Below are 18,395 nucleotides of genomic sequence, written 5' to 3' on the forward strand. Positions count from 1 at the left end.
AGGGAAGCCCGCCCCTGGGTATTTGTATAGAAGTCCTCCCTAGAAGATTCACGCTAAGTAGGGAAGAGGGATTTAGAAACTTTAGACAGATTTTTCACAACAAGGGTAAAAAGAAAAGCGTGTGCATTAACCCTTGATTACCTAGAAGCATTCAACCAAGCAGCATCAGAAGCCGGCCTGCCACGGGGTGGGGCTGTTCTTGTATGTTGGTGGGACAGACCTCTAAGGAAGTAGCTGGTGGGAAACTGTCTCTGAGACCCCCAAAAATGCCCTGATCCACACTAGCCTAAAAGAAGTGCCACCACCGCCACCACCAGACCTCTCCCAAAGCTCCTGGAGCTGAAAAGTTCTAGGTCACTCTCCCAACCTCTTCCTGCGTGGAGCGGGGAGGCCAGGAGGGAAGAGGTTGGGAGAGTTCAAGGTGGGACACAGTAGGGGGGGCTTCAGCTCAAGAGGAAGTCAAAACCTCTTGGGGAAACCACACCCCCTGTCCCCAGTCCTCCCAGAGGAGCTCCAGGGACCTGACTCTGGGACGCAATTCCTGCCGGGAGTTGCCGGTCCCTTAGCCAGGAGGCAGGCAGCACCATCCCATTTTACAGGGTAGGTGATGTTGGCTCGGGGGCATTGGTAGGGCTCCACCCAGGTCTGACAGCCTAGCCTGAGGCTCTCCCTTGCACTAGCTCTAAGTGCACGTAGATCCTGGCTTATTCGTGATCAGAGTCTCGCCTGGGGCTGCCCGGTCTGCCTTGCGTGGCTCCTGAGAGGCTCCCGTCACTGCAGACTTCCCTCCCTGAAGGCCCCCACTTCGGGGCTGCAGGGGGCCAGGATGCGTCCCTACCTCTGCCCGGCCTCAGCCCGCTGGGCTGGCGCGGTTCCGGCCCGCGCTGCCCGCAGGTTCATCAATGGCTGAGGCCCAAGGGCCTGAATGGAGGGCACGAACCCGCCCCTTCTTAAAGGCGCCGGCCTCTTGGGCACCCTCCACGATCCTCCCGGCAATCGGGGGCTCCGGGGAGCTCCCCGGCTGGGCGGGTCGAGAAAGGGGGGCCTGGGCCAAAGGGAGGGCGTGCCTGTGGCCTGGAGGAGGTCCTCCCCGATCCCATCCCGTGGCCCTCACCCTCATTCTAGGTTGACGCCCCCTCCCAGCGCTCCCAGCGTAGGGAAGAGACCTGGGCACCCCCTCCCCCAACCAGAGACCCCTCCTCTAAGGGCCCGGCTGCTCTCGCCCCACTACCCGGCCGGGGCCCTAGCAGGGGGCGGGGGCGCAGCTGCTCCAGAGGCGGCTCGGCCCCTCCAGCGGCTCCCCGCCCCGCCCGGGATGGGGATCGGGGAGCAGATCCCAGCCGGGGGCGCCTCCCCTCCCGCGCGCGCCCTCCTCCCTCCCACCCGCGCACACAAAGACGACACGCGCGGACCGAGGCGCGTGCGGCCGCTCTCCTTCGGGCAGCGGTGCGCACAAAGCGCACGTCCCCGGGTACAGACAGGGGTCCCGGGGGAAGGACCAGGGAGCGAGGAACCGGGTATAAGGAGGCCATACCTACAGGCGCGCAGCTGCGGCCGAGCGGGCTGGGGCGCCGGCTGAGCGCTGCCCGGACCGCGGCCGGGCTCCCCGGGCCCGGTGGCTCATGGCCCGCGGCGGACTGGGCTCCCTCCCTCGTTCACCGCCTCGAAGGCTCGTGCGCTCCTCGCGGTCCCGGCGCGTCCCCCGCGCGGCTCTCTGGCAGCCGAGCTCCGCGCGCTCCGAGCCCAGCCCCGCGCGGCGCGCCCCCCGCCCGCGAGGCGCGCGCCTCCCGGCCCCGGCCCCGCCCCCGGCCATCCGCGGAGCCCGAGCGGCGCCGGTGGCCGGTGCTTGCTGGCTCCCCGCAGCTGCGGTGCCGAGACTGCCCGGTCCTGGGGCCCGGAGAGAGGGGTTAGGAGCCGGCTCCGAGTCGCCCCATCTGGGCGGGGGTCCCCATGTCGCCGAGCCGGCCCCAGGCCAGGCGCGGGACTCCCACTCCTCCTCGCGGAGGCCACCCCTCGAGCCCGCGGTGGTGGTGGCCCCGGGAGCGCGGAGCGTGGGGCCGGGGGAATGTCCTGCGTGGCGGGTGTATGGGACGCGGACGCCCTCGAAGCGCCCCTCGCTGACGGGTGCTTCGCGGGAGCCGCCGCTGTGGCCAGACTCTCTGCAGCAGGGACAATGGGAGCCTGGAGGAGGCCTGGATGTCGCAACGGAGGAAGTCGACGCCTGGTTCTCATAAATCCCGAGGGCGCCACCACGCCCCCTCCCTGCAGCCCTCCGGTGCGGGAAATCGCCCCCGGGCCACAGGGCGGGACGGCCCCCCTGAGCGCAGTGCCCCCACCACCCAGCCTTCGCTGTGATGGGGGCCTGATGCCACCCGGAGAGGTGTCAGAGATCATAGAGGGGCGATGAGGGGCCACAACCCTGGCACCTTGCTCACCCCTGTCTGGCTCCAGAACTCGCCTGCGTTAGGGCAGAGACCAGTGGGGCTGAGGAAACAGTCCCGCTGGGCTTTGCGGGGCACTTGTAGCCTGACCCCTGGTGCTGAGGGCACGGCGCGGGGGCTCTGGGAGGCTTCCTGAAAGAGGTGCAGGGGGCTCAGCAGGCCTGGAAGGGGTCTGAGAGGGGAGGGAGGGCTAAGGGGTCTGAGAGGGGAGGGAGGGCTTCGGTGGGGGCAGAGGTGTGGAAAGGGCCGCTCAGAGAAGAGAGTAGTCTTGCTCCTGGAGATAGCAGGGGGGGACCCCTTGGTGTCTTCTCCCCTCATCTCCCTCCTTGTCCCCTGCCCCCACCTCTGGCAGTTCTGTCCTGGTCTCCTTGCCAGCCGGAGCTGCCTCCATCTGTTGCCCTCCCGGGCCCAAACTGACCTCTGACTTTTCCCAGAGCCATTTCCCATCTCTAATTTACAGACAAGGGTTTTTATCAAACCCTTCTTAGGGATGGAAAGGTGGGGCTTCCAGAGTTGAAGGTGGAGGGGACAGAGCCTTCACCTGCTGCCCAAAACCCCGGTGCTGCCCTCCACGGGGGCACGGAAGACAGGCAGACCCCTTCCCTGCCCCACATCTCGGCTCTGTTCCTCCGCAGGACCAGGCCAGCAGACACTTTAATGAAAGCTTCGGCAGTGGGCCAGCCCTCGTTCGGAGCTGCACACAGGCCTGCACGCCTGGCTGGGAACCAGGACACCTATGAATGAGGCCGGGAAGGGGGAGGAGGGGGTGCCCGAGCGTGGGAGAAAGGGAAGCTCCATACATGGCCTGGTTGTGGTCTCCACCCTCCCGAGAGAGGGGAGAGCCTGACCCGCGGTGGACTAACCTGGTTCAGAGTAGTGGGCTGAACTCCACTGCTGGGATGATAGCGGCCAGAGAGGGTCCTGAGATGGGAAGCCATGGGCAGGACAATAGCTTGGATCCATCCCCAGGGAGGAAGAAGTGAGGAGGGGCCGGCAGCAGAGCGCCTCGGACCCACAAGGAGGAACTGATGGAGATGTGGAAGTGGCTGTGGGGGTGGAGGGGGCGTGGTTGGCCAAGAGCAGCTGTCACCTCGCTGGGGATAGGAATGAGGGTCAGGGAGGAAAGGTCCATCCTGGGTCCCTGAGGGCAGGAGGCTTGAGGGGCTTGGAAGAAGTCCTCATGGGGGAGATGAGGGGTGCTGGGACTGGGACCCCAAAGAAAGGCCCCTGGATACACACGCTTTAGACTGTTCAGAACTAAAATGGAGACAGAGGTAGCACAGGGGACCCTGGCCTGGTGGGCTGCAGTGGGGGACCTGGGTTTGCAGCCAGTCTTGTGACAGCTGGACAATGGGTTAATGCACCCACTCCATACCCAGAGAATGCGCTCCTCTATCTGAGGCTGGGCTGGAGGTGAGGTGGCCCAGAACCTGTGTCTCGGGGGGTTCCCATGCGAGGCTGGTGCTCAGGGGGATTGATGGGCACGGGCTTTGCAGCCCCTGGCAGGCGGGGGCCCATGGGAAAGGGGAGCACAGAAAGGGATGCAGAAATTCGCCAGGAACTGACGTGGACCAAGACACGTCATACACCCAACCACAGCCCGACAGGTGTTTTTTTTTTTTTTTTTTTTTTTTGAGATGGAGTCTCACTCTGTTTCCCAGGCTGGAGTGCACTGGCACGATCTCAGCTCACTGCAACCTCCGCCTCCCGGGTTCAAATGATTCTCCTGCCTCACCCTCCTGAGTGGCTGGGATTATAGGCATGCGCCACCATGCCCAGCTAATTTTTGTATTTTTGGTAGAGACGGGGTTTCACCATGTTGGCCAGGCTGGTCACGAACTCCTGACCTCAAGTGATCCACCTGCCTCGGCCTCCCAAAGCGCTGGGATTACAGGTGTGACCCACCGCGCCTGGCCCTGGGTGGTTTTTGAATAAAGGAATGGGTTTCCCTTTTTGATGGTGCTACTTGTCCTCTCAAAAGCACTCGGACACTGGATCTGGGTTTCAGCAGAGCTCTGAACGTACTCATGGAATTCCTGGAGATGAGAAGAGGGGGAGGAATGTTCTGTGTGCCCAGCTGTGAGGCCAGCCCCAGCTCCCAGGGGTGGCACCGCAGGCATCCCCACCAGCCTCCAGTCCCTCCAGCGTCCCAGAGCACAGGGCACCAGGGTGGCTGCAACCGTGGTTTATTTCAAATGTGCAAAGCTAAATATGCAACTACAAATCTAACTCAGGAAGGCCTGCCAGTGGCCCTGAGAGGTGGCCGTGCTAGGGTGGTCCACAGCCAGTTCTGATTGGCTAGGAGACGTTCAGACCCCTCAGACCAATCCATGAGTCTGAAGAGACTGGGGCTCGGGGGCTCATTAGAGACTCTTCCTTATCTAGAAACCAGAATCTCTTGCTAAAGAAGAAAGCAGAAATCACATGGGTCTTGGGGCAGGGAGGGGGTAATAGAAACTGTTCCGCTGGCTGGGGCTCTCTCTCTTGGGGTGCAGTGGGGGAGGGGGCAGACTCTGTCAAGCCTCATATACTCTGCAGGGTGGGGCCGGTGGCAAAGGCAGGCTGGGGGTGCTGGACTCAAAGCCTGCTGTCCTGGAAGCGTCTTCCACCTCTTACGGGGCATGGGGGGATCCTAGGAGAGCCCAAGAGGATCGCAGTGCAGACAGGCCCAAGCTGGATTAACCGCAGCTGGAATCGGTGGTCACCCAATCAGCCTCACAGCTGAGGGACCTCTGCCACCAGGGCTAGAGGTCAGGCTGCGGGCAGAGCCCTAACCTGAGGTGGGGGCTGAGAAGGTCTCTGCGGCTTAGCCTGGCCGGGCATTGGGGGCTCGCTCTCTGGACCTAGCGGGCCTGATGTGACCGAGACATTCTTTCAAGGGGACCCAAGGTGACCTGGGGCCTCTGGCAGCTGCTGGACAGCGGATAAGGGCAGTTTCCATGGGGGATTCTTCAGGGGAGTCTAAGTGATTAGATGCACTGAGCAGTCGGGGTGGAGGCGCAGCCGTCACTGTCACGGGGGAGGCCCCGGGGTATCACTGCCACAAGTCACCAGCCGCAGCCCCGTTGTCATTCTCGTGGAACTTGTGCAGGTGGTCAGTGAACCTGGGGGACATGGGAAGCTTTGCTGAGGCCGAGTGTGTGTGTTGGGGAAGGGGGGTGTGTACCATGTGATGGGGTGGGGCTAGGGGGTAGTGGATACCGGGAGTAGGGGTAGGGGGAGGGCCAGAATGGGGGGCTGTGATGGAGGGCTAAGGAGTGGGGGACATGAGGCAGGAACTCGGGGGTGTTGCGGGGGTGCTGGGAGCTCGCTGTGGGGCTGAGGAGGGGCCCAAGTGGGGGTCCTCACTTCTTGGCGCAGAAGGTGGCACAGTCCCTCTCCATGCTCTCGCTCCATGCCAGCTTGTAGAGCACCTGGCCAGGTGGAGACACGGTGAGCTGCCCGTTCGCCTCAAGGCCACCCCTGCAGCCCACCCATGGCCCCTGGGCCTGGCCTGGAACATAAAGGTTCTCGAGCCCCAGACTCCGGGGCGGGTGGGTCTTAGACATGTTCCTGCACCCACTGTTTCTGCAGATGATCAGACGGGCCCAGACACGGAGGCACCTCCTCTAATACTGTGGGCCAACCCTTGGAAGGGCCAGGAGCCGCTGGACCCTGGGGTCAGAACTTGAGCCCAGGTTAGCTCTGTAGGGGCCATCTTGACTGTGCTGGGGACAGGAGTCCCCAAGGCTGGATCCTTCCAGAGACACAGCCTTCCACCCCTCTTCTCCCCCAACTTGGCAGACATGGAGGCCCTTATCCGCTAACTAGAACGCCACCTCCACAGCTGGGGAGGTTAGTTCAAGACGCCCCTTCTCTGTGCAGTCTTCGTGACTGTCCCTTGGTGGAGTTCATTAGACCTGCTCCCTTCCCACTCCATCCCTTCTTCCTATGAAGCCCGTCCGGGACCAGTCCCAGATGTGATCAGCCAGGCCTCTTTCATGGAGCGGCCTGGCTGGTGCCCTGGCCAGAGGTCCCAATGGGGTGGGTCCTTCTCGTCCCTGGGGTGGGCCAAGGCTCTCGAAGGGGAGAGGCGTGGCCGCAAGCTAGGGATGCAGCTTGGGGTAGGCCCAGGGGCCAGGCCACCGTAACAGGCCCCTGCTGCCCTGGAGGTCAGGGCTGGGGGTGGTGAATGTGCCTCTGGCCCGCCCGTGTGCACACTCACCAGGAAGACCAGGCAGTGCAGGAACAGTGTGTAGAAGAAGCCGATGGTGCGCGCCATCTTGTTGGAGAGAACCAGACGCCCCTGGGAGCAAGGAGGGGGTGAGTGGGGATGGGGCCGGCCTCACCCACCCCTGCAGGGCTGCCTGGGCTTCACAGAAAGGGCCCTAGGGTGGCAAGGGGAGGGAAGGGACAGGAAGCTGGGGCCCCTATTCCATCATTATGGGCCAGGGACATGGGCTGCTGGAATTCTTTTTTTTTTGAGACAGAGTCTCCCTCTGTCGCCCAGGCTGGAGTGCAGTGGTGTGATCTTGGCTCACTGCAACCTCCACCTCCTGGGTTCAAGTGATTCTCCTGCCTCAGCCTCCTGAGTAGCTGGGATTACAGGCGTGCGCTACCACGCCCAGCTAATTTTTGTATTTTTACTAGAGATAGGGTTTCACCATGTTGGCCAGGCTGGTCTCGAACTCCAGACCTCAGGTGATCCGCCCAACTTGGCCTCCCAAAGTGCTGAGATTACAGGCGTGAGCTGCTGTGCCCGGCCACTGGAATTCTTTAAAAACGTTTTTTTGAGACAAGGTTGCCCAGGCTGGAATGTAGTGGTCACAGCTCACTGTAGCATTGACTTCCTAGGCTCAAGTGATCCTCCTCCGTCAGCCTCCTGAGTTGCTGGGACTACAGGTGCACACCACTGCGCCTGGCTAATTTTATTTTTTGTAGAGACAGGATCTTACTGTGTTGCCCAGGCTGGTCTCGAACTCCTGGGCTCAAGCAATCCTCCCACCTCCCAAAGTGCTGGGATGACAGGTGTGAGCCACCATGTCTGACTCTAGGCTGCAGGAATTCTGAGGAATGCCCCCTCTACAGCCCAGTTCAGAACCATGCTGTGAACCATGCTCTCAGAGGATCTGCCCGGGAAGGGGAGAGACCCTGTCCCAGATCACACAGCCACTCTTGGCAGGGCAGGCGGCTCCTCCAGCCTGGGCTGCAGGGCAGGTGAAGAGGTGCCTGGAGACAGAGGCTCAGGCCTGTCCAGGGAGGGGGTGGGTAGGGGCAGGGACTCACCATGCTAAGGGTGGCCTTGTCCCAGGGACTCAAGCTCAGGTACTTCCTCTGCCGCTCCTGCACAGGGAGGGACAATCAGGAAAGGACCCCAGAGGACCTCACAGGCCCTGGCTTGTGGCAGAGAGCAGGGCCTGGCCAGCCACAGGACACCCTGCCCGCTGTTCTTGCAGACCCCCAGGGGGCTGCCAGGGTGCTGCCAGGGGCTTCCCTGGGTGCACAGTCTACTCAGTGTGACATTCTGGACTCCCCTGACATCTGTGAGAGCCCCTCCCCGCCTCTGCAGCCATCCATTCTGCCCGTGGGAAAGTTCTCCACGGGCAGAACTTCTGCAGTCTGCGTGGGGGAGGGGAGTTGTGGGGTGGGGTCCCCACAATGGATCGCCCGACTCTGGGAGCTGTAACTGGTTTTTCCGTCTGCCTGTCCCGCAAATGCACTCCAGGTTAACCCGGTCACTGCCACACACCCTCAGGTAGCCATCGGCAGGTGTTCCTGAATGGGCCCTGGGCCTACATTGCACTGAAGCGGTGGGGAGGCTGTCTTGGGGGGGCTCCTGGCCTGAGGGGCCAGGGTGTGCAGGGCTGGCGTGGCAAGGCTGGCCGAGAGCACCCAGACGAGGGCAGGTGGAGGGGAGCCAGGGAAGGCCGAGTGCTCAGGGATGGGGGCCAGGTGATGGGGGGACCCCTGGGCTTCCCTGGGCTGATGCCCCTCCCCTCCCCTGCCCTGGCTGGGCTCACGAACCCGCTTGCTGAAGGAGGAGAAGGGGTCCAGGCGCTCCTCGTACTGGGACGAGTACCGCAGCTCCGTGTCATCACTGCCGCTGCCCTGCACAGACAGGGAGGGGAAGAGAACCAGTCAGTGCCTTGGGGCCCAGCGGGAAGGGCAGGAGCCCAGGGGAGCCTCAGTTTCCTCATCTGCAAAAAAGGGAAGTGGGGGAGGGAGCCCTAGATCCCAGAGGCAGGAGGAGAGGGTGCTGGGGTGACAACGTGAATGTGGCTGGTGCCTCCTGCCACAGGGGCATGGAGTTACCCATGGGGTCAGGGCCACAGTGCCTCCGGGCACAGATGGGGAACTGAGGCCCAGGCAGGGCCGGGCGCAGCTGCAGGAAGGTGGGTTTGCTGGGAGTGTGGGGTGGTCATGCGGGCAGGCAGGCAGCTGGGAGAGGAGACGCCCCCCAGCTCTTCCACCCAGAGCCAGGCTGGTTTGCAGAGTCTGACTGCCCTCTGGTGGCCAAGGAGCGGCTCTGATGGGTGGGGACAGGGCTGGGGGCTGCTGGGCCCCAAAGGAAGAGGGAGAGGTGAATCCCTGCCCCACTATACCCCACGCTCTTCTCTCACTCATAGAAAGGGTTTCCTGGCACGGGGTGGTCCCTGGGAGGCCTGGGGGCTGAGAGAAGCCACGCACAGGCCTCCCTAGCCCAGAAAAACTCGGCAAGTGAGTTTCTGATCCACTCTCTTGGTTGCTTTTTGGAGTGTGGACCAAATTCTGTTTACATTTTTTATTATTGCTTATTTATTTATTTGAGACAGAGTTTCGCTCTGTCGCCCAGGCTGGACTGCAATGGTGTGACCTCGGCTCACTGCAACCTCCACCTCTCAGGTTCAAGCGATTCTCCTGCCTTAGCCGCCTGAGTAGCTGAGATTACAGGTGCATGACACCACGCCCAGCTAATTTTTATATTTTTAGTAGAGATGGGGTTTCACTATGTTGGCCAGGCTGGTCTGGAACTCCTGACCTCAAATGATCCGCCCGCCTCAGCCTCCCAAACCGCTGGGATTACAGGCCTGAGCCACCATGCCCAGCCTATTTATTTTTATTTTTTGGAGGCAGGGTCTTGCTCTGTCACCTGGGCTGGAGTGTAGTGGCTGGATCTCAGCTCACTGCAGCCTGTACCTCCTGGGCTCAAGTGATCCTCCCACCTCAGCCTCCTGAGTAGCTGGGACTACAGGCACGTGCCACGATGCCTGGCTAATTTTTGTATTTTCAGTAGAGATGGGGTTTCACTATGTCGGCCAGGCTGGTCTCAAACTCCACCCGCCTCGGCCTCTCACGGTGCTGGGATTACAGGCATGAGCCACTGTGCCTGGCCCTTCTGGCTAGTATTTTCTTTTCTATTTTATTTTATTTTATTTTATTTATTATTATTTTATTTTACTTTACTATTTTATTTTTTTATTTTATTTTATATTTTATTTTATATTTTATTTTATTTTATTTATTTTATTTTTTTTAGTTTAGTTTAGTAGTTTAGTTTAGTTTAGTAGTTGAGTTGAGTTGAGTTGAGTTGAGTTGAGTTGTTTAGTTTAGTTTAGTTTAGTTTATATTTTTGAGACGGAGTTTCGCTCTTGTTGCCCAGGCTGGAGTGCAGTGGTGTGATCTTGGCTCACTGAAACCTCCGCCTCCTGGGTTCCAGCAATTCTCCTGCCTCAGCCTCCTGAGTAGCTGGGACTACAGGTGTGCACCACCATGCCCGGATACTTTTTTTGTATTTTTAGTAGAGACGAGGTTTCACCATGTTGGCCAGGCTGGTCTCGAACTTCTGAGCTCAGGCAATTCTCCTGCCTCGGCCTCCCACAGTGGTGGGATGACAGGCATGAGCCACCGTGCCTGTTCCTTCTGGCCAGTTTTTATGAATGAATCTGGACAGGGGCTCCACTGTGTGAGCTTCTCCCGGCTTAGGGAGGGCAGCTAGCAGGCAAGTGGGTGGGTGGGGAGATGTCGGAAGGCCTCAGGGGGCCTCTGGGGCCCAGTGCTGCCCAGCAGGTCTTGGTCCCCGACCCTCCCATCTCCAGAGCCCTGATCGGCCTCTCTCCCTGCCTGGTCCACCTGGAGCTGAGGCCAGGGGAGGGCCCTCACCTGGCCAGGGTAGCTCTGCAGGAACTTGATCTTCTCAAATAGCTTGATGTTGTCGGCGCGCAGGCTGTCCAGCTCACTCTGCAGGGCCTGGAGGGTGTGCTGGGCCAGGCGGTTCTCCTGTGGGGGGAGGGGCAAGGAAAGGGGTGGGGGAGAGGCCTCCGTGCTGGCACAGGTGCTGCTCCGTCTACCTGGAGCCCCTTCTGTGCCCACAGCCTTCTCCTTGACCTGCCTGACTCTGTAAAGCTGCCCCTTCCCCTACTGTGGCCCCACCACAGGCAGAAGTCAGGGATCTTGGGTCAGGTTCCTTCATATGTATTACGTTGGTGCAAATGTAATCATGGTTTTTGCCCTTAAAAGTAATGGCAAACACCATGATTACATTTGCATCAAACTTAATATATGACAGAGCAAGACCCTGTCTATATATTTTATTTTATTTTTTATTTTTATTTTTATTATTTTTTTGATACGGAGTTTCGCTCTTGTTGCCCAGGCTGGAGTGCAACGACGCAATCAATCTCGGCTCACTGCAACCTCTGCCTCCCGGGTTCAAGCGATTCTCCTGCCTCAGCCTCCCAAGTAGCTGGGATTACAGGCATGTGCCACCATGCCTGGCTAGTTTTTTTGTATTTAGTAAAGACAGGGTTTTACCATTTTGTTCAGGCTGGTCTCGAACTCCTGATCTCAGGTGATCCACCCATCTCTGCCTCCCAAAGTGTTGGGATTATAGGCGTGAGCTGCTGCGCCTGGCCCCTGTCTATATATTTTAGAGACAGGGTCTTGCTCTATCACCCAGGCTAGAATAAAGTGGCATGACCAGAGCTCACTGCAGCCTCAGCCTCCCGACTCAAGCGATCCTCCCATCTCAGCCTCCCAGGTAGCTGGGACAATAGGCTCACACCACCATGCCCAGCTACTTTTTTATTTTTGCAGAGTCGGGGTCTCACTGCGTTGCCCAGGCTGGTCTCAAACTCCTGGGCTCAAGCAATCTTCCCACTTCGGCCTCCCAATGTGCTGGGATTACAGGCATGAGCCACGATGCCTGGTCAGATTTCTTCATACTTTTTTTTGTCATTGGTATTAGCCTTTTAAAAACTATTATTGAGATATAATACCCATAACATAAACATCAGCATTTCAAAGTGTACAGTTCGGTCATTTGTATTCACAATGTTATGCAACCATCCCCACTACCTAATTCCAGAACATTTAAAATCACCCCAATAAGAAACCCCAAACCTGCCAGCAGTCACTCCCCATTCCCTCCTCCCCTACTGCCTGGTAACCGGCAGTCTCTTTTTTGTCTCTATGGATTTGCCTATACCGAATGTTCGTATTCATGGAATCACACGCTGTGGTTTTAAGATTTGCCAATCTAAAGGCAACGTGAAATGGAATCTCAGTTTTCAATTTATTCAAATGCTTGAATAAGTGTTTCTTTCACACTATTCAAAATTCAAGCAGTGGCCAGCGCGGTGGCTCACGCCTGTAATCCCAGCACTTTAGGAGGCTGAGGTGGGCAGATCACATGAGGTCAGGAGTTCGAGACCAGCCTGGCCAACATGGAGAAACCCTGTCTCTACTAAAAATACAAAAATTAGCTGGGTGTGATGGCAGACGCCTGTAATCTCAGCTATCTGGGAGGCTGAGGCAGAAGAATCGCTTGAACCCAGGAGGTGGAGGTTGCAGTGAGCCAGGATTGTGCCACTGCACTCCAGCCTGGGCAAGAGAGCGAGACTCCGTCTCAAAAAACAAACACAACCAAAACTTGAGCAGCACAAAAAAGTATATGGCAGTATGACGCTTCCTCTAAAAACGTTAAACGTAGAATTACCATAGGATCTAGTAATTCCACTTCTGGGTAGGTACCCAAAAGAATTGAAGGCAGAGACTTGGAGAGATATTTATACACCCATGTTCGCAGCAGAATTATTCGCCACAGCCAAAAGGTGGAAGCAATGTAAATGAATAGGTGAATGGATAAACAAAATGTGGTCTATATGCACAATAAAATATTATTCAGCCTTAAAAAGGAAGGTTTTTTTTTTTTTTTTTTGAGATGGAGTCTTGCTCTGTCGCACAGGCTGGAGTGCAGTGGCACGATCTCATCAGCTCACTACAACCTCTACCTCCCAGGCTCAAGTGATCCTCCTGCCTCAGCCTCCCAAGTAGCTGGGACTACAGGTGCCCGCCACCATGCCCGGCTAATTTTTGTATTTTTAGTAGAGACGGGGTTTCACCATGTTGGCCAGGCTGGTCTCAAACTCCCAACCTCAAGTGATCCACTTGCCTCAGCCTCCCAAAGTGTTGGGATTACAGGTGTGAGCCACCGCACCTGGCTCACCCTGCATTCTTGCAGTGCCACTGCCTGGCTTAAATCCTTCCTTGGTGCCCCTCCCTGCAGATTGAAGGCCACGCCCCCCAGCCTGGCAAGAGGGCACTTGCCTGGCGACTTGTTTCACCTGGAATGATCCATGCTCCCTTCTGGCTCACTGGCCCCCATGTCTCCTCGACTGTGAGCATCTGAGTCTTCTTTCAAAGCCCAGTGTGGCATGACCTCCTCCAGGAAGCCCTCCCTGACTGCACAGAACAAATCTCTTCCCCCTGAGGTTTACGGTCTGTGCCGCATCTCTCTCCTGAAAGCCTGTGTGTTCCCCAACTGTGTCCTTGGGCCCAAGGAGCATCAGGGAGAGAAAGATGTGACTCACGGCCTCAAGCTCCTGGTTCCGGGCACAGAAGCGCTCCCTCTGGCTGGAGATGATGGAAAGCAGTGAATCCACCTGGCCCTCTGGGAGGGCACCGCTGGCTGGTGCTGCAGGTCCTAGCAGGTAGAGGAGGGTGGCTTGGGGGGTGGCAGGAGGTGGAACCCAGCAGGCGGCCCTTTGGGGTGGGTCCCCCAGCCCTGGGGGATTTCTGCCAAATGCCATGGGGTAGAAGCCACATGGTGTCTGACTCCCTGGTGCTGGGCAGGTCGGGGAAGGGGAGGGGACAGCCAGGGGAACCGGGGAGCGTGAGAATGGATGGCAGGGGCTGACCTGACAATACGCACTCTGGGGAAGGGCCCAGCACCCCCGTCTGCGCTGTCAGAGGGCCAGGCCCAGAACTCCCCTCCCAGTCACTCTGTCCTTGAATCTGAGACCCTTGCAGCTGTCAGACTAGGCCTATATCCCCTGGGGAAGCAAAGGGGCAGGAGGGGAACTGGGGAGGCATGGGCACACCCCCAGTATCCCAGTCCAGCAGCCTCAGGTTCTGTCCTCAATATCCAAGGAGGCTGCCTTCCCCTCACTGCATGGACCTCCGGCTGCACTTTGGCAGTGAGGCCTGGCTGACCACCACTCACCAGCCTTTCACAGGCCACCGGCAGGGCTGAAGGGTCAGGGCCCCAAGGTGGGGGGTGTCAGTCTAAGATCCAGAAAGGCAGGTTGAGGGCTCATTCACCTTTTTGTTTTTTAGAGACAGGGTCTCGGTCTGCGGCCCAGGCTGGAGTGCAGTGGCACCATCATAGCTCACTGCAGCCTCCAATTCCTGGGCTCAGGCGATCCTCCCACCTCGGCCTCCAAAGTAGCTGGGACTATAGGTGTGCGCCACCACACCTAGCCTTACCCGACCCTTTGAAGGTTGCTGCTGCATTGCAGGCGTGGGGGCCTGACCTTCTTAGAGGAAGGGACTACTCTTTGGGGATCTGTGTTCTCAGGCGGTATCACCTGTCTCCTCTTCCCTCCTCCTCCCTCCTCCCATGGGTCAGGCCTCTCCTTACCGTAGAATAGGGCAGTGGCCTCTTTGATGGGCTCTGGGATCTTCTCCAGGCGGTGCTCAGCGGCACCCTGCAGGTGACAGGAAGCGATGAGGAGGTGCCTCCACACAATGGGCACGGAATATTCCCTTTCAGCATGGCCAAGGCAAATGGCAGGGTGGGTGTGGCAAGGAGTGGGTGGGGCCATCCGGGGTGCAGGCTGGCTGCAGGAGGGCCCGGACCTGGACACGTGGCATGAGCTACCAAAGAAGAGACGGCTGGGTCCTGAGTCACTCCTGAGGCCAGAGTTCAGCAGCAGTGCAGCTCTCCTCGCAGCCACTCAGCTTTGACATGCATCAGACACCTGGGCCTCCCTGGCCCTGCAACCAGCCTGCCACGTGACCTGGGGCAGCCCAGACTTCTCTCCCGGAGTCCCACTGTGGACTCTATAGAATGGGAGGTGGGCGAGGAGATGCCCTCCCTGGGCTGTTTATGTCCCAGCCTGCTGTGATCTCTGGGCTCCAGGTCCTTTAGCTGGGAGATGGGTGCATGGTCCTGGCCTTGCCTCTGCCTCTGCTCTCAGGGCAGTGCCTGGAAAGACGGGCCTCTGTGCTACCACTAGGAAGCCCTGTGGCCTCTGCCCCATAGCCTGTCACCCCAAATCGGAGGCAGGGTGGTATTCATGGAGTAAGCAGGGAGAACCCAGTGGTTTTAGGTGACAGCCCTTCTGGGTTGTCACCAGCTGCCTGATACACAGGCTAATCTGGGAAGTCAGTGTTTGCAGAGGCTAAGTCAGTTGGGCAGGTAGCGAGATGGGCATGGGGCAGGGAGGTGGGCTCACCTCAGCATCGGGCCACTGGATGGACTGAATGATGCTCAGGTCCTGCTCCAGGCGGGTGATCATCTCTCTCTGCTCAGTGGCTGTGGCCACAGCCTCAGTGATACGGACTTGCAGCTCCGCACAGCATCCTGTGGCCAAAGGAAGACATGGCCGTCAGAGGGAGCCTGGTGGGACCCCTGGTTCTGCCTCTCCAACCCACAGTCTGGAAGCAGGGCTGCCTGGATGCTGTGAGAGTGCTGGCTATTCCCTCCCAACTCACCACTGCCTAGAAGACCCCATTAGACCTAGGGCCTCCTCCAGGAAGCCCTCCCTGACTGTCAGAGGCACTCCTGGCCCCAAGCACTCTCTGGATTGATGAAATCCCCTGGGTAGGAGAAGGAGCTCAGGTCAGGGATTAGGAGAAACCGGTGCAACGTGGCTCTGCCCACGGCTGTTTGGGGGGCCCTGGCCAGCCCCTTTCCCTCTCTGGGCCTCACTTTGCTTGTCAGGCAGGGGCAAGGAGGCTCAAGTTGCTTCCTAGCTGATGTTCTGGGATAATGTCCAGTGGGAAGCCTGGGGGTAGGAGAGGCAGAGAAAGCTGCGGGGGTGCAGTGGGGCGCATAGGGGTCCCACCTCTGGGCTGACAACAGAGGTGCTTGGTCCCACCCCCAACAGAGGCTCCAGCTGTAGTGGTGGGGGCAGCGTGGTCCCCAAGGAGTCCCCCGACCCACAGCCCTGTCTGTCTCTCCCTCCTCCAGGTGCCAGGGTCATCTTTATAACAAAGCATCCAAACTGTGACTTTCCTGCCCTGCAGGAGGGTGAGAGACATTGGAGAAGGGACCCAGACCCAAGCACGCATTGCCAGGCAGGACTTCAGTGACCCAGGAGCCAGGCAGCCCTGAGGGTGAGGTTTGGCCCTGTTTCTGGTTGACTGTGTGGCTCAGGGCCACTGGATCCCCCTTTCTGGTCCCAAATGGTGACATGTAACATGGTGACAATAAACCTTGTTTAGGGTGAGCTGTTGGGGCCGCAGAGAGGGAGACTGAGGCCTGAGACCCAGGATGCTGTCCTTTGGGGTAGGCTGCACAGCCGCCAGGGGGCACTGTGGCCTCAGAAAGGCACAAAGGCCACAGGCTGTGGGCAGTGCCAGGGAAATGGTATGTGCGGCCTCCTCTGTGGACTCATCCCTGACTGCGCGGCCTGCTGACCAGCTGTCATACCTGCCCTGGCTAGGCTCAGTGTCCTGGGCCAGGATGGGGCAGCCCAACCTCACCCCCACATGCTCCTGGGTTCCCACTGCACACCAAGTCCTTATAGATGAGTCAGAAAAGACGATTCACATTTCACAGCCAAAGAACGGAGGCTTCCCGACCTGGGACCAAACCCAAGGCATCCACCCCCAGCTCTGTCTAAGCCCTTGCCCACACCAGAGTCTCACCTCGTTCAGGCCCTGAATGGATTTATTTTATTTTATTGAGACAGAGTCTCACTCAGTCACCCAGGCTGGAGTGCAGTGGTTCCATCTCGGCTCACTGCAACCTCCGCCTCCAAGGTTCAAGCAATTTTCCTGCCTCAACCTCCTGAGTAGCTGGGATTACAGGCGCCTGCCACCATGCCCAGTTAATTTTTGTATTTTTAGTAGAGACGGGGTTTAGCAATGTTGTCCAGGTTGGTCTCAACCTCAAGTGATCTGTCTGCCTCAACCTCCCAAGGTGCTGGGATTAGAGGCGTGAGCCACCGCACTGGGCCCCTAAATGGATTTCTTCCTTCAGACATTCACTGAGCCCCTGGGTCTCTGGCAGGAAGGTGGTATCTGCGGAAGTGAGGAGGGGATGAGGGAAGAGGTAGGACCTGAAGGCAGGACCCGGCCTTGGAGGGAGGACTGTCGGGGGCAGGGTTGGGGCTGGCCCTGGGCCACCTGCAGGGACTTTAAGGAGACCCCAAAGGGGAGAGGTCCAGAGAGATGATAAATACCATGCCCTCCTGGCCTGAGTACAGAGTCCTTGGGTCCTGGCCTGTGGGATGGGATGGCAGAGCCGGCCACTCATGCTTAGGATGGGAGGTGGACAGCGGTTGTGAGATGTAGGGAGAGGAAACCACCAGAAAGCTAATGGGGCCTTGGGTCACATTAATAGAGGTGAAGGTCCTGGACCAAGGGAGGGGATGCTTCAGTTTGGCCACAAACAGGAGCACATCCAAGAACCGTGCTGGGACCATGGGGACAGACTCCTGGGATAAAAAGAGGGCGTTAAGCTCCAACAGGGCTCAGGGAAGCCACATTCCACCTCAGGGATGAGGGTCCGGGGGACAGAGAGACAGGGCTGAGATGGAGAACCTTTGCAGAGGTGACTTTTGCCCGGCCAGAGTGAGCCCTTTTCCCTGGAGGTGTGCGCCTGGCAAGAGGGGTGGATAAAAAGCTGCTGAGATGATTCCTTGCACTGCCTGTTTTATCTGCCCCGAGTCTGTGACCACCCCAGTGTGGTCTTGGTCAGGTCCCTGGGGTGGCAGCAACTTGCAGCTCCCAGCACCATCCGTGGGCACCAGGGAGATGATGGGGTGCATGGGCCTGGTCCCCGTGCACTTGTTCCTGTGTCTGCTACTGCAGGGGTGGGCACACAGTCCTGCCGTGTATATAGGTGACGTTCTGTGCAGGTGTGAGCAACCTGGCTGCAAACCCTCTATCCTAGGCTGCCCCAGTTCCCAGCTGGTGGCCCGCTATCCTGGAAAAGGCCCATGTGTTAAGCTGGCCTGGAGGCCTGGCCATTGGCGCTGCTGCAGATGCTCTGGGCACTGGGTTAGCTCCTGAGGGGATCTGAGGGTGCAGGGCTGAGTGGTTGGGGGAGGCCATCCCTGAAGAGGTGGCTTGGGGTGATAGGAGCACAGGCCAGTTGCACGGGCAGCAGAATTGGGGGATGGCTGCTGGTGAGGCAGAGAGAACAGGCTGGGTAAGACAGGGCAGCAGAGGCTGGCAGACGGTGAGACTGGAGGGAAGGCTGTGGGTAGAGGGGGGTGGACAGAGAACTGGAGGCTGCAGGGGACAGGATCTGGACACTGTCCCAGAGCCCAGCTGGATCCCAGCAGCAACCAGAGCTGTGCTTTGAAACTGTCACTCCACGCTGGGAGGAAGCAAAGGCCAGGAGACTGGTTGTGCGGGCTTCCCCCAGAGAGGGGCTTCAGTTAGATGTACTTAGAGAAGGACAGGGCCTCACCGGCCACGGGAGGGTCCCCTATCCCCCACCGGCTGCCTCACCCTGCCTTCTCTGTTGGAGGCTGGAACATGCAG

At 58.9% G+C, this 18,395-nt stretch overlaps 1 protein-coding gene and 1 pseudogene across 50 annotated transcripts in view; both read right to left on the reverse strand.

Moving 5' to 3' along the window:
* Positions 1 to 4,512, reverse strand: part of LOC112208006 (SH2B adapter protein 2-like) — a 28,683-nt pseudogene extending 24,171 nt beyond the window's left edge.
* Positions 4,513 to 4,611: 99 nt separating this feature from the next.
* Positions 4,612 to 18,395, reverse strand: part of LOC107966502 (protein CASP) — a 73,321-nt gene continuing 59,537 nt past the window's right edge. For 49 of the 50 annotated variants that reach the window (XM_054655668.2, XM_054655669.2, XM_054655666.2 and 46 more), the window contains 9 exons: positions 15,134 to 15,261; positions 14,317 to 14,383; positions 13,268 to 13,380; positions 10,560 to 10,676; positions 8,445 to 8,528; positions 7,707 to 7,763; positions 6,646 to 6,726; positions 5,790 to 5,854; positions 4,612 to 5,545 (listed from right to left, as the gene is read on the reverse strand). In XM_054655668.2, the coding sequence (XP_054511643.2) occupies positions 5,476 to 5,545; positions 5,790 to 5,854; positions 6,646 to 6,726; positions 7,707 to 7,763; positions 8,445 to 8,528; positions 10,560 to 10,676; positions 13,268 to 13,380; positions 14,317 to 14,383; positions 15,134 to 15,261 (782 nt within the window). In that variant the 3' untranslated portion in view covers positions 4,612 to 5,475. The remainder of the gene's footprint in view (positions 5,546 to 5,789; positions 5,855 to 6,645; positions 6,727 to 7,706; positions 7,764 to 8,444; positions 8,529 to 10,559; positions 10,677 to 13,267; positions 13,381 to 14,316; positions 14,384 to 15,133; positions 15,262 to 18,395) is intronic. The other variant, XM_054655674.2, reaches the window with a different exon arrangement.

The sequence above is a fragment of the Pan troglodytes genome, chromosome 6 (genome assembly GCF_028858775.2).
Source record: "Pan troglodytes isolate AG18354 chromosome 6, NHGRI_mPanTro3-v2.0_pri, whole genome shotgun sequence".
NCBI lineage: Eukaryota > Metazoa > Chordata > Mammalia > Primates > Hominidae > Pan > Pan troglodytes.